The sequence below is a fragment of the Callorhinchus milii genome, unplaced genomic scaffold (assembly GCF_018977255.1).
Source record: "Callorhinchus milii isolate IMCB2004 unplaced genomic scaffold, IMCB_Cmil_1.0 Scaffold20, whole genome shotgun sequence".
Taxonomy (NCBI): domain Eukaryota; kingdom Metazoa; phylum Chordata; class Chondrichthyes; order Chimaeriformes; family Callorhinchidae; genus Callorhinchus; species Callorhinchus milii.
Window position 1 is genome coordinate 12,580,749 of NW_024704761.1, and position 26,561 is coordinate 12,607,309.

General features: G+C 49.8%; 1 protein-coding gene across 1 annotated transcript in view; it reads left to right on the forward strand.

Annotated features, from left to right (window-relative positions):
- LOC103191176 (inactive rhomboid protein 2) overlaps positions 1-26,561 on the forward strand; it is a 33,157-nt gene that overhangs the window by 3,488 nt on the left and 3,108 nt on the right. Inside the window, exons 3-18 of the mRNA XM_042342578.1 lie at positions 118-272; positions 756-883; positions 3,515-3,710; positions 4,136-4,339; positions 4,793-4,912; positions 5,029-5,150; positions 5,891-6,091; positions 6,402-6,513; positions 11,883-11,957; positions 12,043-12,204; positions 12,450-12,553; positions 13,815-13,878; positions 14,333-14,427; positions 14,949-15,024; positions 15,247-15,347; positions 15,633-15,786. Of these exons, the coding sequence (XP_042198512.1) occupies positions 118-272; positions 756-883; positions 3,515-3,710; positions 4,136-4,339; positions 4,793-4,912; positions 5,029-5,150; positions 5,891-6,091; positions 6,402-6,513; positions 11,883-11,957; positions 12,043-12,204; positions 12,450-12,553; positions 13,815-13,878; positions 14,333-14,427; positions 14,949-15,024; positions 15,247-15,347; positions 15,633-15,786 (2,069 nt within the window). The remainder of the gene's footprint in view (positions 1-117; positions 273-755; positions 884-3,514; positions 3,711-4,135; positions 4,340-4,792; positions 4,913-5,028; positions 5,151-5,890; positions 6,092-6,401; positions 6,514-11,882; positions 11,958-12,042; positions 12,205-12,449; positions 12,554-13,814; positions 13,879-14,332; positions 14,428-14,948; positions 15,025-15,246; positions 15,348-15,632; positions 15,787-26,561) is intronic.

The following is a 26,561-nucleotide window of genomic DNA, read 5'->3' on the forward strand; positions in this document are numbered from 1 at the left end:
GCTGTGTGAGAGTGCAGGTCCTGGGCTCTGGGTTCAGTGCCGCCCAATTGCTTGGCTTTTGTTGCGGGAACTTAGCCTCTTACCCCAGCCCCTAACTCTGTATACATTATCTTTCAGACTCTGAGCTGAGACTTTATGCAACAATGTTGAGTGAGGAGCGCAGGACTGGAGGACATGGTCCCTCCTGGCTGCAGGACAGGAAACCAGCAAATCGGGCCATCTCTGTCCCCTTCTCTGAGCAGCAGGAGGTGGGCAGGGAAGCTGGTGCTGAGGTAGGGATGTGACTGAATCTCTTCCTTAACTTGATCTTCAGTCCTGGGCATGTCATGGATTCAGTGCAGCTGAACACTCCAAACCAGATCCTGGAAACTTGGCTCAGGCTTCTACGTGGAGTCCCGTAGCTCAGTGGTTAGAGCACTCGCTTTGCAAGCGCGAGACCTGAGTTCAATTCCAGGCAGAGGGCGAAACCTTGGGCAAGTTTCCTTACTCCACACAGAGCCTAATAATAATCCCTCCAAAATCAAAAACAATAATAAAAATTGGTCACTTTCAATCTACGACTGTTTGTGGGACATTGCTGTGCGCAATTGGCTGCCGCGTTCGCCCACAAATATACAGTCAATTCACTTTACAGTGTGTTCTGTGAAGCGCTTTGGGACATCCTCCCGACCGTGAAAAGCGCTATATCAAATGCAAGGATTATTATTATTATAGAGGTGCGGTGCGCTGTTCATTCATGGTCACTCTTTTTCCAGCTGCTGAGACCAGTTTTTTTCAAAAGTGTCAGTATGCCGGAGGCAACAACACGAGTGGCCAAGCAACTGTCGGTGAGGAAACAGCCTGGGTTTCAGCGACAGACTTCAATCTCTCAAAGTATTCGCAGGTGATTCTCTCTCTAAGTCTGATCTGTTTTGGGCTACATAGTTTAAATATAATATACAATTGCATTTCCATGAGCACATTGTTCGATCAGTAAATCTCTTGGGGTTGAAACTGGGCACATGTGTGCGCAGAGGACTGTGCATTACTGCCAGGATGCAGAGCTGTTTCCACTGTTGTGTGCAGCCACATCGATGTGCATGGATTATTCTGATGTGAGATGTCCTTTTTATCTGGTGTGTATTGTTCTTCCTCCTTTGCTGTATTCATCATGACACTCTAACTTCCAAAGGATTCTCTCTGTGTACCCTTAGTGTGACCACCCAGAGCTTTACATAATGCTTTGAAGTATAACTTTCTCTTTGATGCCTTGTATTTTGCTGCCTTTATATCAGTCTTATATTGAAATAGAAAATCATTTCTGCTTTGCAAATCACTGAACTCTCGTTCTTTGTATTGGAAGATGGAGCAGAAGAAGAAATTACTCCATCGGTTCCTCTCCCCACCCTGTATCTCGTCCGCCACCTCCCCCCACCACCCCCCCGCATCCTGATGAGTTTGTCCCCTCCCCCACCACCGTGTGTCTATCCTTGAGAGGACGTGAATTTAAAATGGGTAGATACATATACATGGTAGATACACTACATACATACACTACATCTAGCTCACAGTATTCACCCACACATCTCTCCTGGCTCTGCCCACTCAGTCGCTTGCTAAGGGGGTTGAAAAATTAGATAAAAACATGACCTATATTCGAATGAGACTCAAACTAAGGTCAAGGATGCCTGGTTGGGCGGATGTTACAGATCCTGTAGCACTATTCGAAATGAGAAGGGGATGTCTCCGTGCCCATCACAACAACTCCCTTCAAATAAAATTAATCATTTGTTTCATGGCTGTTTTGGGGATGTTGCTGTATGCAAAGGTTTCATCCAAAAAATACACAGTCAATCGATTTTACGGCCTATCTATCCTGTGAAATGCTTTGAGACATCTTGGCAATGTGATAAGGCGCAAATGCATCAAATGCAAGGATTATTATATTAGAACCTGCAACTAGTTCGCTCTGGAATTATCTAGGTAGGGTGTGTCACTCCAGGGAGAGTGAGTATTTGATTCCAGATAGGAGAAAATTTTCCTGCATGGGTGGTGTACATATGTGGAGCTTTAGATTCAGATACTCTTAAACAGGTAATGGGTTTCTGTATGTGTCCAAGACCATGTGACTAAAACAAAGCATGGAGAGACTGAGGGGAGGAAGTCAGAGGAGGAAGTCTGTCTGTCCGACATCGAGTCCTGGACGAGAGACAACTTTCTTCAGCTCAACGTGCGCAAAACTGAGGCCCTCCTGATTGGCTCACGTCAGCGCCTCCGCACCTCAGGTGCTGACAGCATCAGCATCCAAGGCTGCACTCTCCACCTCTCAAAGCCATCAGGAACCTCGGGGTTCTGTTCGACCCTGAGCTGTCCTTTCTCCCTCATATCCGCACCACAACTGGCACCGCCTTCCATCACCTCCGGAATGTCGCCAGACTACGGCACTACCTCACCCCTCACGCGGCTGAAACTCTGGTCCACACCTTTATCACCTCAAGGCCGGACTATGGGAACTCTCTCCTCGCCGGCCTTCCCGGCCCTCCCTCCGCACTGCAGGTCATTCAGAACTCTGCAGCTCGTGTACTGTCCCGCACCAGACACCGCGACCACATCACTCCCACCCTCACCCTCACCCTCGCCCTCGCTCGCCTCCACTGGCTCCCAATCCCCCAGAGGATCGAATTCAAGATCCTCACCCTCACCTACAAGGCCATTCACGGCCTCGCTCCCTCCTCCCTCTCTGACCTACTATCCCCCTACCTACCTGCCCGTACCCTCCGTTCCTCTGGCTCCGGTCTGCTCCACATCCCCCGCCCCAACCGCCCTACCATCGGTGGCCGGGCCTTCAGCCTCTCAGCCCCGAGGCTCTGGAACTCTATCCCCCAGTGCCTTTGCCACTTCCTCCCTTTCCTCCTTCAAGGCCGGTCTCAAGACCTTTCTCTTCGACCGTACCTTCAGCTCCCCTCTCGACTCTCTTCCCCCTCCTCGCTCCCTCCCTTCCCTCCCCTCACCCTGACCATTTCCCCCCTCCTCGCTCCCTCCCTTCCCTCCCCTCTCCCTGACCATTTCCCCCCTCCTCGCTCCCTCCCTTCTCTCCCTGACCATTTCCCCCCTCCTCGCTCCATTCCTTCCCTCCCCTCACCCTGACCATTTTCCCCCCTCCTCGCTCCCTCCCTCCCCTCACCCTGACTATTTCTCCCCCCAATGCTCGGGTCCTGACCCAACTGTCGGGCGCCTTGGGACGTCCTCCCGACGTGAAAGGTGTCCTATAAATGGAATCTTGTTGTTGTTGCTGTATAGCTTGAAATTAACCTGTTGTAAGATGTGTAAGTGTCTGATATCACTTCATTGCTGTACATTTCATAATTGATAGTTGGGAGATTCTGGAATAAAAACAGCTTCACGCAGTTTTGTTTTAGGCAGAAATGACTACTCTTCCAGCTGGGGTGGTATCCAATGCAGCTCCATATCCCAGACAGTTACATGTTATCTGGTGAGAGTCGGTGCATAACTGCATTCTGTGCTCTTGTGATAGGGAGACAGCACAATGGTTTGGAGTAGCAAGCAATGGTGAATTAAAGCATCAAGAGTGGCAGCGGAAGAGCTGGCAGCACTGTAGCAACAGGTTCGGCAAGCTGAAAGCTCAGTATCTGAAGGACATAGAGCTGCCCAGTCAGGAGGCCACCTCGTTTGCAGGAATGGAATCTCCAGGTCCATACAAACTGCCAAAGGTAAGCTCTCCTGGGAGTCACGGTCCCTGGTTGTGTATCTCTTTACCAGTGCTTGAACTGCAAGCTTTGGGTTCAGACCATTAAAGAATTGGTTTTTTAGAAGAATAAGAGGAATTTGTAAGGAATTAGATAGAGGGTTGTTGAGGATGTAGAATTGATTACAAGCTCCAATTGAAGTTGAATGGATAGATTACTGGATAAAGACCTGAGCAGTAATCATACTGATAATTAAAAACATTAAAAACATTAAGGGATATTGGAAAAAATATGAAGATGAATAATAAAGGCAAACAAGAGACACAATGGACTGAATAGCCTCTTTTTCTGAAGATTTCTGATTGTACGAGGGTATCTGGGGAGAGGTTGCTGGTTTGGGAGGGATTCAGTCATTGGGAACTTTCACATTGAGCCTTTTACTGTCTCAGATTCTGGACCCTTTAGCACGACATCGAGCATTCCAATACCCTGGTGATGCTGACCACCCACGCACCCCTCACCTGATCCACGCAGTCACCCCAGATGGTGCTTCACTCACCTCCTTTACCAGCTCCCCATCTGGGGGGTTTCGCCCCCGGAAACGCGAATCAGTCGCCCGCATGAGTCTGCGAGCAGCAACGGCTTTCATACAGGTGCGCTTTGTGCGTCTGTTTGACGGGGAGGGGGGAGACGGGGGAAGGGGATGGGGATGAAGTGTATGTGTATCCGTGTGCACTTGCGTGCGAGTGCAAGTGTGTAGCACGTGAGAGAACATGAGTGTGTGAATCTGTGCATTTGCGTTAGTGAGAGAATGTGAGCAAGTGAGTGTATTTTTGTGTGTGGGCTAGTGTGTGTGGGCTAGTATGTGTGTGCCAGTGCGCTTCTGTGGGTGTGTGTGAATGTGTGAGTGGATATGTGAGTGAGTGTGTTTGTATGTGCGTGTGTGAATGTAGGTGTGTGATTTTGAGTGTGTGAGAGTGTTTGTGAATATCTGTGTGCGAGCAAGTGTTGAGCGACTGCGGGTGAAGATGTGAGTGTGCGTGGGGGGGGGTGGGTGATGGGGCTGTGGGTGTGTGAATGGTGTGTGATTTCCATCGTGTTGCCAGGGCCAGCCAGTTCTGAGAAACACCTTACCACAGCGTGGAATCAGGAGAAGCTTTGTCCTTCACGGCTGTTTTGAGGATATGGAAGGTCTGGGTTCTGTGGCCTCCTCGTTCTTCACTAAGGTGAGCACCATTCTCAAATCTCTTGCTGATCCACTCAGTATCTGTGGAACAAATATGAAGATTTACAAGCAGAATACTGTTTGAGCTGCTCTTATCTTTGGCAGATTGATGGTCAGGATGAAATATACTCGATGCCGGATGATGTGTTCGAATCGCCCCCTCTCTCCGCCTCGTACGGCATCAATGCTGGTGTCTTGGGGATTGACACCCAACTTGCTGACCAGCTGCAGCCTCCATTGTGCGTTTAAAAAAATAAAATAAATAAATAATATTTTTCAGGTGCTGATGGTCACTAATTAGCAAATGTGAGGACTATTGGGATTCGTTCACATGATAAAGAAAAGGGGTAGAAAAGAACAAGATAATAATGTATCCTGATCAGGGATTTTGCTATGTGTTGACTTTAATGCGAGAAGGGAATTTCTAGGATTGTTCCAGACAGTAATCCCAAGATAAAATTATTTGTATTATGTTTGTTTCTGAGATGTTGCTGTGGGCATATTTGATTTGATTGCGTGGATAAAGTTTAGATTTACGCAGCCATAGACATTTTATGCAGTACCTAGAAAATACACATCAAGGCACTCCAGAAAAATACTGTGAAGCACTTTGAGACATTTCAATGATGTGTTAAGGTGTTGTATCAAATGCAAAATTTATTATTTCACATTGCAAATGCATAATGAAAGGATCACAAGTTTTAGCTGCCAGTGTATGGTGGAGTGGTCATCGGACATGGCCTCAGATTGGGATAATGGTTGGGATAACATGTGGTAGGGAGTGTGGGGGAGAGGGTGTGGGGGCGGGGGTGTGGGGGAGTGGTAGAAAGTGGTTACTTTCCAGAACTGTTCAATACTCTGCTTAGCTGTTTGTTTAAATTGACATTTAAATGCAGTGGAAACAATCTAATATTGAAGTGCAGTGGCTGTTCCAATTCAGTAAAGTTTGTCTTTTTTTCTTTTCCTGCTGTGCTTCTAGTAAAGAGATGGTGAAACTTCACACCTTGGCAGCAGTGCCCAAGAGAGGCCATCGCATCACCTCCCAAGTCAGAAACTTTGCATTTGATAAGAAGAGACGACAGTACGGGCTCGGGGTGGTGGGCAAGTGGCTGAATAGGAACTACAGACAGAGGCTCAGCAGCAGCATCCAGAGAAAACTGGCGGATGTGAGCAGTCACAGGTACACAACAACATCAACAACTTACACTTGTAGAGTGCCCTTCACATCGGAAAGACGTCCCAGATTACTGAACTTCCTGCTTCTGTACTAGTGAGCTCAATACAGCACCACAGATGAAAATAGCACCAGATTTATATATATATATACACACACACACACACAGCATTGTTCTTCAATGGCCTGTGGTGCCTGTGGCCAGCAGCTGAAGAACAATGTTGTGTGTGTGTGATTCTGGTGCTATTTTCATCCGTGTAACAGATGTTTCAACTCATTGTTTATCTAATACTATGTACAAATTATTTTTCTTCAGGCCTTACTTCACCTACTGGATCACAATGGTGCATATTGTGATCACACTGTTGTCCATCGCTACATACGGAATCGCTCCGATTGGATTTGCACAACATACAGCTACAAAACTGGTCAGTTTCTCTGGATTAATGAGAGCATCTGAAATGTGAATTGTGGGGGCTAATTGATGTGGATACCATGGGGTAAGCTGGCACGCAAATTGTCATTCTGCAAAATACTGGACCCTGTGTCTTGGGGGTGGGAGGGGGTGAGGGCAGTGGGTAACCCCATGTCTTTATGGAGGTCATCTATGTCTTTATTTTAGTATAAGCATGATGGATATGTGAAAAGGCTGTCAGTACAGGTGGTGGGACAATAAACTATTTAGCTTCAAACAGAAATTAGACAATTTCTGGAAATCAAAAGGATTCAACAACAACCACAAAACTAAATGTGTATAGCGCCTTTCTCATCAGGAGGAAGTCCCAAGGCACTGGACAATAAGTGTTTTGACCCAAGCTGGAGGTTGGAATCGGAGAGGGTGGAGAGCAGGGGGGGGAAAAGGAGGGTGACTGAAGGCATGGTCGAAGAAGAGGGTCTGGAGATGGGACTTGAAGGAGGCAAGGAAGGGGGCAAGTCGGAGAGGGATGCCGAGGTGGCGTTCCAGAAGGTGGGGGTAAAGTGGCCTGGCCGACAATGGTGGGGTGGGTGAGGTAGGAGATGTGAAGCAGGCCAGAGCCCGCTGAGCGGAGGGAGCGAGCAGGGGTTAGGAGATCGGAGCAGTCGGGGGGGAGCAAGACCATGGAGGGCTTTGATGGTGAGGACCAGGATCTTGAACTGTATCCTCTGTGAGATGGAAAGCCAGTGGAGTCGGGGGAGGATGGGGGTGATAGGGTCACGGAGCCTGGTGCAGGAGAGGACACGGGCTGCAGAGTTCTGGATGATCTGCATAAGTTTGCATAGTTAAGCCTGGATGTTATGAATGTGTCTATGAGGGTCTCGATGGCCTGCGGTGTGAGACAGTGGTGGAGTCGGGTGATGTTGCGGAGGTGGGGAAAGGCAGAGCAGGTCATGGTGCAGATGTGGGGTAGAAAGGATAGTTGACAGTCAAACAAGACCCCAAGGTTCCGGACTGGCTTAGCAAAGGGGAGTGAGCCCCATGATGGTGATGCTGTCAGCGCCTGAGGTGAGGAGGCGCTGACGGGAGCCAATCAGGAGCTCAGTCTTGAAGAAAGTTCGCTCTCATCCAGGGCTTGATATCTAACAGACATTCTGTCAGGACCCCAGTGGGTCCTGGAGTCGAGGGTGGGGGCAGAGAGAGAGCGCTGGGTGTCATCCGCATACATGTGGAAGTTGACCTGGTGTCTGCGGATGATGTCACCAAGAGGGAGCATAAACAGCAACAAGATTACATTTGTATAGCGCTTTTTACGTCCGGGGGAGGTCCCAAGGCACTGTACAGCATTTCAGACCCGAGCTGGGGTCGGGGGGGAGGGGAGGGGAAGGGGGGTGACCGATGGCATGGTCTAAGAGGAGGACCTTGAGGCGGGACTTGAAGAAGGCTAAGGAGGGGGCGAGGCGGAGTGATTGGGGGATGGAATTCCAAAGGTTGGGGGCAGAGTGGCTGAAGGCTCTTCCGCCAAAAGTGGGGCGGGTGGGTCGGGGGACGTGGAGCAGTCAGAGCCAGCTGAGTGGATGGAACAGGCCGGTTGGTAGGGGGTTAGGAAGTCGCAGAGGTAGGGTGGGCTGAGGCCATGGAGGGCTTTGTATGTGAGGACCAGGATCTTGAACTGGATCCTCTGAACGATAGGGAGTCAGGGGAGAGTGGGGGAAATGGGGTCACGGAGTTTGGTGCGGGAGAGGACACGGGCTGCAGAGTTCTGGATTATCTGCAGCCTGTGGAGGGAGGACTTGGGAAGGCCGACAAGCAGATTTAATAAAGATATTGAAGAGGACGGGACCAAGGACCGAGCCCTGAGGAACGCCACACGAGACGGTTTGGGGGCTAGAAGAGAAGCCGTTTGAGGATATGAAGTGGAAACAGTGTGAGAAGTACGATCTGAATAGTCAAGGACAGAGCCCTGAAGGTTGAGGTGAGAGGAGAGGCAGTGGATCAACGTAGTGGTCAATGGTATCAAAGGCAGCAGAGAGGTGAGGATGACGAGGAGGATGAGGAGGCAGAGGGAGCCCTGGTGCAGATGGACAGAATGTCACTGGTCACTTTGACCAGAGCTGTTTGTGTGCTGTGGGCGACACCGACACCTTATTGGAGGGGTTTGTGAGGGGAGAGTGGGAGAAGGAGAGAAGCCGGGAAGGAACAACTCATTCCAGGACCTTGAAAAGGAAGGGAGGTTGGAGATGAAGCAGTAGTTTGAGGACAGGAATGGGTCCAGGGAAGGTTTTTTAAAGGACCATTTTTAAAGGGGTGGAGGCAGTGGACAGGGAGAAGTTTATGATGTCAGTGACTAGAGGAACAAGGAGGTGGAGCTGGGAGGTAAGGAGAGGGGTAGGGCTGGGGTCGAGGGAGCAGGTGGTCAGTTTCATGCGGGTTAGAATGGTGGTGAGAGAGGAGGGGGAGACGGGTTTGAAGGTGTGGAGGGAGGAGGGATAGGGGCTGGGGTGGGAGGGGGAGGGGGTAGCAGATGGAATGGCAGAGGCAGCTGAGCGGATCCTCTCAACTTTGGATTCAAGAAGGTCCAGCATCGCCTCGCAGTTGACATTTGAGGTGAGGATGGGTGAGGCTTGAAAGGGTGGGCGGAGGAGCCGATTAGTGATGAAGAAGAGGAGCCTGAGGTTGTCCTTGGCTCCAACATTCTCTTGGAGTAGAACGACGATTTACCGGAGGCGAGGGCGGAGCAGTAAGATTTGATGATGTCCAACCAGATAATAATATAATCTGCTGAAGGACAGTTAAATTCGATTTGAGCCAGGTGCGTTCAGTGGCACGGACCTGTGCCTTGAGAGAGCGGAGGTGGCTGATGTACCACGATGATTCAGTGCAGTGTTGGAGGTCTTCACCCCATGTGAAGGGCGCTATATAAATGTAAGTTGTTGTTGTTGGAGGTAATCGGGGGACTGCCCCCTGCAGCCTATAGGTGTATTTATGGTGTCCTTTACTTCCTGCTCCATCTCATGAGGTTGTATGAGGCAGCGGGGAGAGTGACACTAATGACCAGCCCCCTTGCAAAATCTGACTCTGCCACTGATTGAGGGACATGAGGCGATGATTTGGGCCAATAGAAAAGTGCAGAAATATTTGCCGAAAATTGCAGGGCATTTGACAACTTTTGTGGAGGGTTTGATTAGTGCTATTGTGAGACGCATTTTGTGAAACAACCCAGATTAAAACTACAGGCGTATATTTCCTGATCATGTAGTTATGTTTAAAATACTAAAAAATTTAATTTCAATAGGACCGTCCTTACCAAGAGTTTATTGCTGTAATGTGACGCAGCTGCTTTTCAGAGATCAAAAACAACAACTTGCATTTATATCGCCCTCTTCATGTGGGGTAGAGACCCAGAGCGCTTCAAAGTGCCGGAGGTTTGATAACAAGCCGGGGGAGGGGGGAGCTGTAAGCACACTCAAAAAGGAAGGTCATTAAGTGGGATTTGAAGGTGGGGAGGGAGGGGGTGAGGCAGAGGGATTGAGGGAGAGAGTTCCAGAGTTTTGGGGCGCAGTGGCTGAAGGCACGGCCACTGATGGTGGAGCGGAGGGGACAAACAGGAGGCCGGAGCCAGCCGAGCGGAGGCAGTGGGTGGTGGAGTGGAGGGTAAGCAGGTCCAGAGGTGGGGAGGTGCGAGGGCTTGAAGGGATTTGAAAAGGAGTGAGAGGATCTTGAAATCGATTCATTCAGTAATTGGGAGCCAGTGGAGCCTGGCAAGGACTGCGGTGATGGGGGACACAGTTTTGTGCCGATGAGTATCCGGGCGGCGGAGTTTTGAATTATTTGAATTTTGTGTATGGTGGAGCTGAGGGGACCAGCGAGGAGGCCATTGGAATAGTCCAGTCGGGAAGTGACAAAGGCACGGACGAGGGGTTCGACTGCTTTGGTTGTGAACTCAGTTTAGGCCGGGGAAAGCTGATTTCCTGCTCGCACTGCTTCCATGATGCCAACACTCCCCCTCCCCCCTGACACTCCGACTCCACCCCGACACTCCCCCCACCACCGTTGTGTAGCGGGGCCTGGCTCACTGTGTGTACAGATGTGTCGTGGAGGAGGGTTTGTTGTGGATTCTGCTGAAAAAGTGAGGCTGCACTTTTCTATTGGCCCAGGTGTGCAGAAATGTTTTGGAATTCTCAATTTGGTGGGTTCCAGTTGTTGATTATATTGCAGTCTTTTGTCTTGGTTGAGATGCAGTAAAAGTGACGGTGACCAATGTATGTCTAAACTGAGAGATGATCTTCCTGCAGTATGTCAGCTTTAGATTTTCTCTAAAGATCTTGTACCGTGCATATGTGAGATTGAGTAAGAAGACATGGTTGCTCACATGTGGAGAGAAGATGTTATAATGAGTATTTGATGGTGGATTTGATCTAAAGTTGGTGGATGTCTGTGGAAACATTTAAACCAATGGTGATTTCCTGTGGCAACACCAGGTAATGCAGGTGCCCTGTGAACTGGAGCTCCCTGTGGGAGCAGTCGTGTTGGCTGGGGTTACTGAGTGATCCCTGGGAGCTCTACCCTGGCTGTCTGGGTCCACACTCTCTGTACCTTAATCACATTCCCTTTATTCACTCAACTAAAATCAAGACTGAAATAAAAAAAAGATGTAAAATAAAAATAGAAATTTTTGCCAAGACTCAGCCCGTACCCTGTGGAACTCCATCCCACATTCCCTTCATCTCGCTCCTTCCCTCATCTCCTTTAAGGCATGTCTCAAAATCCTCCTCTTCGACTGAGCCTTTGGGCACCCTGCCCCCCATCCTCCCCGATCCCCAGCTCAGGTGCAAATTCCTGAGTGTCCAGCACCTTGGGGTGTCCTCCTGACGTGTAAGACAATATACAAATGTAATTTTGTATTATATTTTAATCCCTTCATTTGATGAGACATCTCAATGATGTGATAAGGCGCTCTACGTTTCACGGAATATACTGTAAAGTGAATTGACTGTATTTTCTCCCTTTAATCAATGTGTGATGTTTCTCTGTAAGTTTAATTATTATATTCTAAATGTTTGAAAATGTGGCTTCATTTTCCTGAAGTCTTTACCGGCTTTCTTGTTGGCTGAAAGTTGGCATTATAGAATGTCCTCAGCCAATAAAACAGCTGAAGATCTGAAGATTGTCTGGACGACTCGTCGAGTGGGAACTTTTAATTATTTATAGTGAGATCATTCATATGAATAATCAATAAATGAGGTTAGCTGAAGGGATACAATGAGGCAAGGGTAAGAACAATTTCCTCACCAATAGGAGGCAGAAAGCAAGTGGTGTATAGACTTGGATTTAGTGTTTAATAAACCATTGCAACACTATTTAATCTAATTCCTTTTTCAGGTGCTGAGGAATAAAGGTGTGTATGAGAGTGTTGAAAATGTGCAGCAGGAAAACTTCTGGATAGGACCTAGTTCAGTAAGTGTAAAATAAGGTGTAGACATTTTAGACTTGCACCAGATGGGAAGTTGCTGGCCTGTAATTCCCAGACTGTTAATTGCAGGATGCTCTGATTCACCTCGGAGCCAAGTTTTCTCCTTGCTTAAGGAGGGATCATTTCATCGCTAATCTTATTGAAGAGGAGATGAGACGTGAACGTAACTCTGGCTGCTGTATTCAGAATGATGGCTCTGGGTGTGTACAAACTTTAAAGGAAGATTGTTCGGTACGTATCTCGCCAGGACACACTGCCCTTTATGGGTAAGCCTTCTCATTCACTAACAGATTTCAGCAATGGAATTGCTGCTCGCTTACTGACCTGTCTTGTGTGTATTTAGAAAAGGCATCCGTTTGAGTGAGAAAATCTAGTGAAATAGTATTTGCTCTCTGTGTGGTAACTTGCTGTACAAAGCAGTGCATCAATTTCAATGTTATGTTTAAACCTCTGACAGTTCCTGTTTCTAAATACAGGAAACGCTCGCTACCTTTGTAAAGTGGCCAGACAGTGAGGCACTGGACAAAGCCTCCAGCAATGAGACAAGATCGTCAGGAGCTGTTTGTCACCAGGATCCAAGGCATGTGAATCATGAGATCTCCACGGTCTTGCACCATCCTACCATTGTGACCTTCTAAGACCCTACCAGCCCGCCTGCTGCTTCCACTTGGCAGGCACTGGCTTAGTTCATGTTCCTCGCCCTGCCCACCTCACCTTCAATGAAAGGCCTTTTTGTTCCCTCTCTCTGGAATTCTATTCCAAAGTCCCATCACCTCGCTCCTTCCTTCTCCTCCTCCAGGGTCCTTTTCAGGTCCCTCCTCTTTAACTGTCCCTTTGGTCATTCTCCTAGCCCCTTGGCCCCCACCCCTCCCAAAACCAATCCCCAGCTTGGATGCAAACCCTCCACTGTCCAATGTCTTGGGAGATCCTCCTGATGTGAAAGCTGCAATATAAATGCAATTTGTTGTTGTTTCTAGTGGTACTTAGTACACCAGGCAACCCCATATAATGTAGTGTCATAGCTCCACGCAATCCAACACTGTTATAATGAGTCTGTGAAAACAATGGCAGACTGAGATAGATAGATTTCTTATTGCAAAAGGGATTAAGGGATATGGGGATAAGGCAGGGTCAGGCTATTAGCTGGAGTTAGATTAGAAGATCAGCCATGATTGAATGGTGGGGCAGGCTCGAACGGCCGAATGGCCTACTCCTGCTCCTACATGCTATGTTAATGGCAGACATTCTTGCTTCCGGTGTGTCAGATCACAGCTGATCTCACTTCCTGTGCATTTGGTACTAAGTATAAAAAGTGTTGCATGTGCGGTGTGCATGATGTAAGGTTCTCAACACTCAATGTGGAAAAAAAACCTCTTTTATCTTTTATTCTCAGCTCACAAGTTACAAACAATCCGACCAAAACCCCCCTGTCCAGCCCTCCTTGTTTCCTATTTCTCTACCTCAAGATCCCCTTTTCATTGGTCCTACTTCATTGGTCCTTATTTTCTTAAAGAATCCAACACATGAATTTATGCTCATGAATTCCTCACTGCATTGTTTCAGCAACAGAATTGCTGGCTATTCCACATTCAAAGCCAGCTATACTTCCGGTAAAATTATATTTGTGATTACAAACCCACCCTCACCTGGGGTGCATTTGCAGTACTTGCTACTTAACTGTATGTTTCAAGGAGTAGGAATTGTCAGCTTTGCTTATAATAATAATAACATAGCTGTACAATATTCTCAGACATGCTCATCGTTTTGGAAATTATCTTTCAAGAATTTTAATATTGAAGACGAATTTAGGTCAGTTTGTTTAATGAACTGTGTTTGTGCAGAACCTGTGAGGAGCCGGGATCTGCTGCTCCCCATGTGTGGGAGGATGACATCACCAGATGGCCTGTGAGTGTTCCACACTCTTATGTTTCAGGGGAATGGGGAATAATTCTTGTGAGAAAGTTGTTTGTCTTGGATGGGGCGGGGTGGGGGGCGCGGGTGGGAGAGTGGGTGGGGGGGGAAGCGGGTGGGAGAGTGGGTGGGGGGGGAAGCGGGTGGGAGAGCGGGTGGGGGGGGAGCGGGTGGGGGGGGAGCGGGTGGGGGGGGAGCGGGTGGGGGGGGGAGCGGGTGGGATGGGAAGAGCTGGGGAGGTTTTGGGGAGACTTGTACTCTGATTGGAGAAGCACCTGTGCAAAACTCCTCATATTTCAGGTCAGTCCCATTATTAAATAATAAATAGTTCCTGATGAGAACATTCTTCTTGAAGTAATGGAGTGAATCAGACCTTTGATGTTTGATTATTGAATGATGTTCCTGAAACATTCTCAGTGATCAGTGACAAACTCATTCTTCTCTTCAGATCTGCACCGACCAACGAAAGAACAACCACACAGGGCTGAGACACATGGACTGCGCTATCAAGGGACGGCCATGCTGCATTGGGACCAAGGGGAGGTGTGTGCCCTGGGAGGTCGTCCTGGGGTGTGTGTGGGGGGAGGGAATCCCAGGGTATGTAGTGGGGGGGCTTAATCTCCTCAAACCTGGTGAGTGGAACCTGAAATATACGCACTCTTATTATAGCTAAACCTTCATCTCTGATATTACAAAGATTACAACAAATGTACAGCACGGAATTGGGCCACTCAGCCTAACCTATCTGTGCCGGTTCAGTGAATCATTGCTGGATGAACCTCAAGTCTAGTTCATCCTTCTTAAGGCACCGAAAACTGAACACAATACTCCAAGTGCAGTCTGACCAAGCTCTCTTCCTGCAGAACCACATCACTTGTTGCAAAGTCTAATATCCCATCAGCCTTATTGTTTGCTTTCTGCACTTGTGAAATAGATTTTAATCATTTATGCACTTGGATTGCCAAATCTTTGTTTATGTACCTATGCGAGTTCTTCCTCATTTACAATGTATATTGCATATGCTTCCAGTTAAAGGTTAATTTTATTTGCTTTGTTTTTTGCAGATGTGCAATTACTACCCGAGAATACTGTGAGTTTCAGAATGGTTATTTCCATGAGGAGGCCACTTTGTGCTCACAGGTATGCAGCGTCCCATTAAGCTTATTAATACACAATTACACCTGAGCATCTTTGAATGCTCAGAGTGCCTCCTCCGTGTGAAGGGCACTATTTAAAATAAACGTCAGATGTCACGTTGAAATGAGAAGCAGGAACACTTCCACCCAATGAAATATCTTTCCATCAGGAGCCGGAGAGACTTTGGCTGAGCTGCTGGCTCACTGCTGCTTCCTGTTTCTGTAGGTTTACTGTATGGACGAGGTATGTGGTTTGTTGCCATTCCTAAATCCAGATGTTCCGGATCAGTTTTACAGGCTCTGGCTGGCATTGTTCCTTCACGCTGGGTAAGAAATTAGTCAAAGCAATCTCGTTTCCAGCAGGACTCACCGCAAACCAAAGAGCGGAAATAGATTTTCCTTCATGAAATTGCTGGGGAGTAAAGTTGCAATGAGTGTCTCTGGAGCTGCTGCTCCAGCCTTCAGTGCCAGAAGCATTGTAAGACCTCAGAAGGTAATTTGTGAGTGGTTTGCCGATACAAGTTGTAGTAATGTTAGTTAGCAACTTAATAATAATAATACTTGTGTGTTAAACTGCTTTGAAGCTGAGTTTCTGCTTTTTACTTTGTACAGGATTATCCACTGTCTCATCTCTGTGGTTTTCCAGATGACTGTTCTTCGGGACCTTGAAAAATTAGCAGGATGGCTGCGCATTTCAGTGATTTACATTCTGAGTGGAGTTGTTGGTAATCTGGCCAGCGCCATCTTCCTGCCGTACAGAGCTGAGGTAGGTAGCTCAGGGATGTGAGGCCCTGTGCCTGGTGGACAGACACAGTATCCACTGCCTGGTGCTTAATGAAATGTTGAGATAATTGATTGTTCCATTGACTAGTATTTCTTGCTCTATGGATTTTATAAAAATATATTATATGCTAAACGTGAAGCATAACTTATTGGGAAAACAGAATTGTGTCCCTGGAAGAGGAGAAATAGGACTAGGAGTAAATCAATCTTGCTCTTCAGGCTTGCTGAGCCCACTCGAGGTGTCAACAATTGCCTCCTTGATCACTGAACTCATCCAGTAAACCAGGAACCCAATACCTACAGCCCCTCGGGTGCTAACCTTTACACACAATGCGCTCGGCCCCAGACCTCTCACGCTGTTTGCTCGATGCTGCTACCATGGCCAGAGCGGCTGCGATCGTTTATGCACAGCGCTGTGAATTTTGGGATCGCAGAAGTGGCGTGTGCGGGAAATAAACCTCGATAGGAAAAGCAGCTGTGTCACACACTACTGCAACACATTCTTGGTAAGTGCTGCACTATTTAATTCAAATACTTAGTATTTTAAACAACTACATTTTCAGGAAATGTATAGCTATAGTTCAATCCGGATTGTTTCTCTTTTTAGGTTGGAGAATACAAAAATGTCCCAATGTTTTTGTAAATCCTGTGAGGAAGCCAAGTGGCAGCACATCTCAATTTCTGTCTGTCCCTCAGATAGAACTGTACTCTATCCAGAAGACCTTACGAAGAAGGGGGGCAGGTGTTTTGCCACATTTGCTGCCACACAATTGACCACGTTCACAAGTTCACTGTTGATGAGCATATGAAACCTCAGGAACATTGGGATTGTAAGGCAGCAGCAATAAAGAAAAAACATGAAGGTAAAATACTTTTGATGTGTGTGTATATATATAGAATATTAAATGAAAATGTATCATTATTTGCTTTAATTTACAAAGAAAATCTTGATTTGTATGATTATAAATGTTAATCTCCTTCCTTTTTGATTGAATTTTAAAAGTACATAAACAACCATTGCAAAGAAAAACAAATAGACAGAACATTTCTAACAACAAATGCATCATGAAGATCAATTTTAATGTTTTCCTTTCTAGGTGGATCTGGACCTCAAAGACAACTTGGTCTGACAACCTGCATTAAAAGATAATAGAGCAGAAAATTGGGGAGAAGCCTCTTTGTATTGGAGTAGAATCAAACACCCCACTGTGTCACAAGCTCTTCTAAGAGTCTTAAATGTAAAACAAGTTAACTGTGATAAAGTGCTTGTCACAGACAGCGCAAGCTACATGAACAAAGCCAGTACTGTCGGGATTGTTTCTTCACACAATACATATTATATACATTGCCCATCTTCTGAACTTCATCTTGGAAATTTGACCTGTAATACTGGAGGACTTAAACACAGTGGAAGTCTTCTGCCAAAGTCCAATGCACTGGCATCAGTACTTGGAATTTATGGAGACAAAGGGTGGAATTAAACCACAAATGCCAGTCTTTGCTGTTCAGATGCGTTGTTGATCCTGGGTGAAGGCTGTTGAATATTTGTGTGAGTACTTGCCTGTCTTGGCAGAATTGCTTCAAGGAATGACATCCGAGGCCTTAGCCTCTGCAAAAAAACTGGAAATGCTCTTGAACAATAATGCTGCAGAGTTGCCAGCCCAAGCAACCTTTGTCACAGAGCATTCATCTGAGCTCCTAAACCTCACTGAAGAATGTCAGTGTACTTCCATCTGTACTTACGGGAGCAAAATTTATATTTGTTAATTGATTTCTCTGCCACTGCTGGAGCACAGGAGTACAGACCAAAGACAGTGAAAAGTTGGCAGCCTGTTCTGAGAGTGAGAGGCATGTGTCAGCCTTTTCCAGAGAATCATGCGAGACAGCAGTGAAAAGGTGGGACTGATTTTGAAAAAGCATCCGTTAATTGCTACCTATAAAGCAGTTCGTATTTTTGTTCCTCTCCAGCTAGCAACACTGGATGCAGAAAAACAAGAACAAAATTACATGTGTAAACTTGCTAAACTAGCAAAAAGTTACATTTGGCTAATAGTCAGCACAGCTGATATGGAAAGATCATTTTCTGCGTATTCAGATCTCCTCAAAGATAATAGACCAGGCCTAACAGAAGAAAATATAAAAATTCTTCTCATGTTAACATTTAACCAGTTCTAAACTTTTGGCTGAGAATTGTTTCTTTCTGTAAAAATTTGATTTTGAACATTTTAATTTCTCTGCAAACTGTGTTGAAACTGGACTTTTGCATCTTTTGAAAGGTGTTCTGTTCTGTTTTTGTTAAAGGAAACATTAATAAATTGTTTTTTTCAATGATCTATGATGTGTTATATCTTCATGTTAAGCTTTTAAAAGTGAGAAAAGAGAAAAAGTGCAGCAGCAAAATGCGTCTCAATAGCACCGATCAGCCTTCTGCCATTTCCTGCAAAATTTAGCAAATCTCTATTTTGGCAAATATTTCTGCACTTTTTGATTGGCACAGCCAATAACCCATCAAAATACAGGAGAGACAGCAGGTGGTTCCATCTCCAGAACTGTAGGATTCTCAGATTGAGCTGAACTAACTGTACTGAATATGGTCCAGCCTTTTCTGTTGTATATTTGTGGACTTCACAGAAAATTGAAGGACTTGGAGATGTTGAAGCATTTCCAAGATCCCGGAATGCATTGCCTGAAAGGCTGGTGGAAGCCGATTCGCTAACAACTTTTAAGAGAGAAGTACATAATTATTTTGGGAGGAAAAGTTTGCAGGGCAATGGAGAGAGAGCGGGGGAGTGGTGTTGATCAGGGCTATAGGGAGACCGCGGGGGAGTGGGGTTGATCAGGGCTATGGGGAGAGAGCGGGGGAGTGGGGTTGATCAGGGCTATGGGGAGACCGCGGGGGAGTGGGGTTGATCAGGGCTATGGGGAGACCGCGGGGGAGTGGGGTTGATCAGGGCTATGGGGAGAGAGCGGGGGAGTGGGGTTGATCAGGGCTATAGGGAGACCGCGGGGGAGTGGTGTTGATCAGGGCTATGGGGAGAAAGTGGGGGAGTGGGGTTGATCAGGGCTATGGGGAGACAGTGGGATTGATCAGGGCTATGGCGAGAGAGCGGGGGAGTGGGTTGATCAGGGCTATGGGGAGAGAGCGGGGGAGTGGGGTTGATCAGGGCTACGGGGAGAGAGTGGGGTTGATCAGGGCTACGGGGAGAGAGTGGGGTTGATCAGGGCTACGGGGAGAGAGTGGGGTTGATCAGGGCTACGGGGAGAGAGTGGGGTTGATCAGGGCTACGGGGAGAGAGTGGGGTTGATCAGGGCTACGGGGAGAGAGTGGGGTTGATCAGGGCTACGGGGAGAGAGGGGGGTTGATCAGGGCTACGGGGAGAGAGGGGGGTTGATCAGGGCTGCGGGGAGAGAGAGGGGGGGTTGATCAGGGCTGCGGGGAGAGAGAGGGGGGTTGCTCAGGGCTGCGGGGAGAGAGAGGGGGGTTGCTCAGGGCTGCGGGGAGAGAGAGGGGGGTTTGCTCAGAGGTGCTCAGGCTGCGGGGAGAGAGCGGGGGGTTGCTCAGGGCTGCGGGGAGAGAGCGGGGGGTTGCTCAGGGCTGCGGGGAGAGAGCGGGGGGTTGCTCAGGGCTGCGGGGAGAGAGCGGGGGGTTGCTCAGGGCTGCGGGGAGAGAGCGGGGGGTTGCTCAGGGCTGCGGGGAGAGAGCGGGGGGTTGCTCAGGGCTGCGGGGAGAGAGCGGGGGGTTGCTCAGGGCTGCGGGGAGAGAGCGGGGGGTTGCTCAGGGCTGCGGGGAGAGAGCGGGGGGTTGCTCAGGGCTGCGGGGAGAGAGCGGGGGGTTGCTCAGGGCTGCGGGGAGAGAGCGGGGGGTTGCTCAGGGCTGCGGGGAGAGAGCGGGGGGTTGCTCAGGGCTGCGGGGAGAGAGCGGGGGGTTGCTCAGGGCTGCGGGGAGAGAGCGGGGGGTTGCTCAGGGCTGCGGGGAGAGAGCGGGGGGTTGCTCAGGGCTGCGGGGGAGAGCGGGGGGTTGCTCAGGGCTGCGGGGAGAGAGCGGGGGTTGCTCAGGGCTGCGGGGAGAGAGCGGGGGGTTGCTCAGGGCTGCGGGGAGAGAGCGGGGGGTTGCTCAGGGCTGCGGGGAGAGAGCGGGGGGTTGCTCAGGGCTGCGGGGAGAGAGCGGGGGGTTGCTCAGGGCTGCGGGGAGAGAGCGGGGGGTTGCTCAGGGCTGCGGGGAGAGAGCGGGGGGTTGCTCAGGGCTGCGGGGAGAGAGCGGGGGGTTGCTCAGGGCTGCGGGGAGAGAGCGGGGGGTTGCTCAGGGCTGCGGGGAGAGAGCGGGGGGTTGCTCAGGGCTGCGGGGAGAGAGCGGGGGGTTGCTCAGGGCTGCGGGGAGAGAGCGGGGGGTTGCTCAGGGCTGCGGGGAGAGAGCGGGGGGTTGCTCAGGGCTGCGGGGAGAGAGCGGGGGGTTGCTCAGGGCTGCGGGGAGAGAGCGGGGGGTTGCTCAGGGCTGCGGGGAGAGAGCGGGGGTTGCTCAGGGCTGCGGGGAGAGAGCGGGGGTTGCTCAGGGCTGCGGGGAGAGAGCGGGGGGTTGCTCAGGGCTGCGGGAGAGAGCGGGGGTTGCTCAGGGCTGCGGGGAGAGAGCGGGGGGTTGCTCAGGGCTGCGGGGAGAGAGCGGGGGGTTGCTCAGGGCTGCGGGGAGAGAGCGGGGGGTTGCTCAGGGCTGCGGGGAGAGCGGGGGGTTGCTCAGGGCTGCGGGGAGAGAGCGGGGGTTGCTCAGGGCTGCGGGAGAGCGGGGGGTTGCTCAGGGCTGCGGGGAGAGAGCGGGGGTTGCTCAGGGCTGCGGGAGAGAGCGGGGGTTGCTCAGGGCTGCGGGGAGAGAGCGGGGGTTGCTCAGGGCTGCGGGGAGAGAGCGGGGGTTGCTCAGGGCTGCGGGGAGAGAGCGGGGGGTTGCTCAGGGCTGCGGGGAGAGAGCGGGGGGTTGCTCAGGGCTGCGGGGGGAGAGCGGGGGGTTGCTCAGGGCTGCGGGGGAGAGCGGGGGTTGCTCAGGGCTGCGGGGGAGAGCGGGGGGTTGCTCAGGGCTGCGGGGGGAGAGCGGGGGGTTGCTCAGGGCTGCGGGGGGAGAGCGGGGGGTTGCTCAGGGCTGCGGGGGGAGAGCGGGGGTTGCTCAGGGCTGCGGGGGAGAGCGGGGGCTTGCTCAGGGCTGCGGGGGGAGAGCGGGGGTGGCTCAGGGCTGCGGGGGAGAGCGGGGGCTGGCTCAGGGCTGCGGGGAGAGTGCGGGGGCTGGATCAGGGCTGCGGGGAGAGTGCGGGGAGAGAGCGGGGGCTGGATCAGGGCTGCGGGGAGAGTGCGGGGAGAGAGCGGGGGCTGGATCAGGGCTGCGGGGAGAGTGCGGGGAGAGAGCGGGGGCTGGATCAGGGCTGCGGGGAGAGTGCGGGGAGAGAGCGGGGGCTGGATCAGGGCTGCGGGGAGAGTGCGGGGAGAGAGCGGGGGCTGGATCAGGGCTGCGGGGAGAGTGCGGGGAGAGAGCGGGGGCTGGATCAGGGCTGCGGGGAGAGAGCGGGGCCTGGATCAGGGCTGCGGGGAGAGAGCGGGGCCTGGATCAGGGCTGCGGGGAGAGAGCGGGGCCTGGATCAGGGCTGCGGGGAGAGCGCGGGGGCTGGATCAGGGCTGCGGGGAGAGCGCGGGGGCTGGATCAGGGCTGCGGGGAGAGCGCGGGGGCTGGATCAGGGCTGCGGGGAGAGCGCGGGGGCTGGATCAGGGCTGCGGGGAGAGCGCGGGGGCTGGATCAGGGCTGCGGGGAGAGAGCGGGAGGAGTAGGGTTGATCAGGGCTATGGGGACAGAGCGGGAAAAGTGGGGTTGATCAGGACTCCAGCAAGGGCTGAACTTACCCTCTTTGCTGTCCACTCTGTTGAGAGCTGGACTAGTCCTCTTTCCCTCAAAAGCATTCTTCTTCCTCTCCATGGAGGTTTGTTAACTTGCTCTCCTCAGAGGCTCTCCTCAGAGGCTCTCCTCAGAGGCTCTCCTCAGAGGCTCTCCTCAGAGGCTCCACAAAAACTAGTTTTGGGTATCGATTTTTATACCCTTTGTCGCCAGCCATCTGTTTTACCTTTTTTTCATGCCTTTTTTCCCGCTCTCTGCACTTTTCCCAGGCAATGTTTCCCATCTTCAAGTTGTTTCTCCTTGTACCAGCTCGGGTATCTTCTGCAAAAGTACAATCCTCCTCCTATTCCATCCTTTCCAGCCCGACCAAACCACCTGACTCCATGTCCCTGAAGTTTCAGTCCTTCTTTCTAACTCTGACCATGTGACCTGTTCACTTTAAGTTTTTTATTATAATAATAGTAATCCTCGCATTTGATATTGCGCTTTTCACGTCTACTAGACGTCTCAAAGCGCTTCACAGAATATATTGACTGTATTTTTGTGGGCAAACGCGGCAGCCAAATTGCGCACAGCAATGTCCCACAAACAGTCGTAGATTGAAGTGACCTCTTTATTATTTTTTGAGGGATTATTATTAGGCGTGTTGAGTAAGGAAACTTTCCCAAGGTTTCGCCCTGTCGGGAATTGAACCCAGGTCTCTTACTTGAGAGGCGAGTGCTCTCACCACTGAGCTACAGGACTTCACTTTCTCAGTTTTAATTACTAGTTTGTCTCCCATCCCTTCTTCTGGTCCAGTTATCCCAGGTTCCTATCTCTCCTGCCCTAGGTCACATGCCCTTATAAGTGCAGATGACCTTCCATCCATCCTCCAGATCCAACAATCCTTATCTTCCCTGGCCATGGGTCACATTCCAGTGACCTCCTCCTCGCTCGGTGCCTCGTTACTAGGACTAGAATTTCTTATGTTTGTAACTGAACAGAGTCTCTCGCTGAGGCCTAACCAGTGGTTTATAAAGTTTCACCATAATTTCCTGACTTTTGAAGAAATGATGCTTCAGCTGTGTACAACAACAACAAAATTACATTGGTAACGCGTCTTTCATGACGGGAGGACATCCCAAGGCGCTAGACAGACAGAGTTACGGACCCAAGCTGGGGGTCAGGGTGGGGGAAGGTGGAGAGGAGTGGGGGGGAAGCAGGGAGATCGAAACACAGTCAAAGAGGAGGGTCTTGAGGTGGGTCTTGAAGGGACTGCGGGATGGAGTTCCAGAGGGTGGGGGCAGAGTGGCGGAAGGCCCGCCCGTCGATAGTAGGGCGAGCGGGGAACGTGTAGCAGGTGGGAGCCCACTGAGCGGAGGGAGCGAATAGGATGGAGGGGGTTAGGAGGTCGGAGAGGTCAGGGGGAGCAAGACCATGGAGGGCTTTGAAGGTGAGGACCAGGATCTTGAACTGTATCCTCTGTGAGATGGGAAGCCAGTGGAGTCGGGCGAGGATGGGGGTGATAGGGTCATGGGGCCTGGTGCAGGAGAGGACACGGGCTGCAGAGTTCTGGATGATCTGCAGCCTGTGGAGGGAGGCGTTGGGGAGGCCGACAAGCAATAAGTTTGCATAGTTAAGCCTGGATGTTATGAATGTGTCTATGAGGGTCTCGATGGCCTGCGGTGTGAGACAGTGGTGGAGTCGGGTGATGTTGCGGAGATGGGGGAAAGCAGAGCAGGTCATGGTGCAGATGTGGGGTAGAAAGGATAGTTGACGGTCAAACAAGACCCCAAGGTTCCGGACTGGCTTAGCAAAGGGGAGTGAGCCCCATGATGGTGATGCTGTCAGCGCCTGAGGTGAGGAGGCGCTGACGGGAGTCAATCAGGAGCTCAGTCTTGAAGAAAGTTCGCTCTCATCCAGGGCTTGTTGTCTGACAGACATTCTGTCAGGACCGCAGTGGGTCCTGGAGTCGAGGGTGGAGGCAGAGAACGTTGGATGTCATCCGCATACATGTGGAAGTTACTTCCATGTCTGCGGATGATGTCACCAAGAGGGAGCATGTAGATATTGAAGAGGAGGGGAACAAGGACAGAGCCCTGAGGAACGCCACACAAGACAGTCCGGGGGCTGGAAAGCCTTTTGAGGAGATGAAGTGTGAGTTGTGTGAGAGATACGATCTGAACCAATCAAGGACAGTGTCGTGAAGGTTGAGGTGAGAGGAGAGGTGGTGGATGAGGATAGATGAGGATATAGCAATAGAGAGATCAAGGAGGATGAGGATATAGTGTTAGTCAGACCCCATCTGGAGACTGGGTTCAGTTTTGGGCACCACACCTCAGGAAAGATATATTGGCCCTGGAGGGGGTGCAGCACAGGTTCAGCAGAATGTTACCAGGCCAAAAAGGGTTAAGTTATAAGGAAAGGCTGCTTAAACTTGGATTGTATTCCCTTGAGTTTGGAAGGTTGAGGGGGGATTTGATTGAGGGATTTAAGATGATAAAGGGATTTGATAGGGTAGATACAGAGAAGCTATTGCCTCTGGTGGGGAATCCAAAACAAGGGGGAATAGTCTTAAAATTACAACCAGGCCATTTAAGAGTGAAATCAAGAAGCATTTTTTCACTCAAAGGGGGGTAGAAATCTGAAATTCTCTCCCCCAAAAGGCCATGGATGCTGGATCCATCCACACCTTCAAGGCTGAGGTTGATAGATTGTTGGTAGGTCAGGGATTAAGGGATTTGGGGAGAAAGCGGGAAATTGGAATTGAAAAGTTAGTTGGGGTACAGATCAGCCATCATTTAATTGAAAAGTGGAACAGGCTTGAAGGGCTGAATGGCCTCTTCCTATGTATTCTATGCACTATTTATAAAGCCTAGTATCCCATATGCTTTTTTATCTACCTGATCTGCCACCTTCAAAGATTTACTGATATGACCCCCCAGGTCTCTCTGTTCCTTCACCCCCTTTAAGATTGCACCATCAGTTTATTTGTTCTGATGAAAGATTGATGTTTCAATGTGGATCCATGTTTCTTTTTTGAATGATCTGTCTCTCTAACCCTAGATTGCGTGTAGTTCCATGCTGTGTGCAAACACCTCACATTTAATAATAATAATACTTGCATTTGATATAATGCCTTATCACATCTTCCAGACGTCTCAATGCGCTTCACAAAATATACTGCAAAGTGAATTGACTGTATATTTTGCAGGGAAATTAATCCAGTGTTCTAACTGAGTTTGTTAGTGAAACAAATTAAATAATTCAGGGTTTTTCCTGCAAAAGAAAACTGGAGAAAATAAAATAAATCAGAGATTTTGCAACATTTGGATTTTAATACTGTATTTAGGATTCCAGAAAATGGAGACAGTAAGACGATTGTGCAGCCCCAATCACTGAGACCAAACCCAGTTCATATATTATTTAAATATCTGAATTTCTGTTCAATAGGATTAATTACTTCAGTAAAAGCAAGTGAAGCTGTAGTTTAGTTCATTAGTATAACACTGTGTGCAGGCAGCAGACACTGCCTTAGTCGTTCCCAGACAAATCCCATTGTTTTCATGCTACTTTATCTGGTGTGTGAATGCAGCTGACATGCTGCGCTGTGGGCTTGGATTGCCAGGCAGCGGATTAGCTGCTCACCTCAAGTGTTGTAAATTGACGTCAATGATACCCCTAATCCTTTACTTTCTGCTTGCAGAGGGACATTGTTCCTTAGGAGCTGCTTTTGTTTGAAATCCTGCTGTGGTAACCTTCACCTGCTGCAGTTCTCTGGATCAGCTTCTTGACTCTCACACTCCCAGTTTTTTTTCTTGAAGCATCAATCTTTTCAGAGCAAAAGCCAGTTTTCCTCCAGCCCATTCTTTTCTTTATCTACACGCTCCCTCTCAGCGATGTTATCTGCAGACATGGGGTCAACTTCCACTGAGTGACACCCAAATCTACTCCTCTTCCAGCTGCAACTCCCCGTCCGTTGATATCCTGTCAGCTTGTTTGACAGCCATCAAGGCCTGGGTGAGCACAAGTTTCCTGCAGCTGAATGTCGGCAAGATGGAAGCCATACTCATTAGCTCCCGTCAACCTCTCCTGCAGGTCCGAACTCCTCAACCTCCCCGGGCTCTCCCTTAGACTCGCTGAATCCGTGCACAATATAGGTATCAGGTTTGATCCTCAGCTTTCCTTTCTACCCCATATCTGTTCCCTGTCCAGGACCACTTTTTCCCACCTCTGTCACATTGCCCGCCCTCGGTCTGTACCTCAGAACCAAAGCAGCCGAAACCCTCGTCCGTGCCTTTGTCACTTCCCGACTGGACTATTCCAATGGCCTCCTCGCTGGTCCCCTCAGCTCCACCATACACAAAATTCAAATAATTCAAAACTCCGCCGCCCGGATACCCATCTGCACAAAACTGTGTCCCCCATCACCGCAGTCCTTGCCAGGCTCCACTGGCTCCCAATTACTGAATGAATCGATTTCAAGATCCTCTCACTCCTTTTCAAATCCCTTCAAGCCCTCGCACCTCCCCACCTCTGGACCTGCTTACCCTCCACTCCACCACCCACTGCCTCCGCTCGGCTGGCTCCGGCCTCCTGTTTGTCCCTTGTCCCCTCCGCTCCACCATCAGTGGCCGTGCCTTCAGCCACTGCGCCCCAAAACTCTGGAACTCTCAGAAATGTGATTGTGCTTACGGTCGCCTCCCCCCAGACTCTGTCACTGTCAAATGCTCTGGGATGCTACCATGAATGGCGCTATACAAATGTTGTTGTTTGTTACAAAGATGAATTTTTTTTATTTTGTCAATGTTCTGCTGGGTCACACCCAAAATTGCTCTATTTCTGGCAGCAAAATGCTACTATCCGACCTCCTAACGCCATATCAGCCTGTCCGCTCCCTCTGCTCGGCAGGC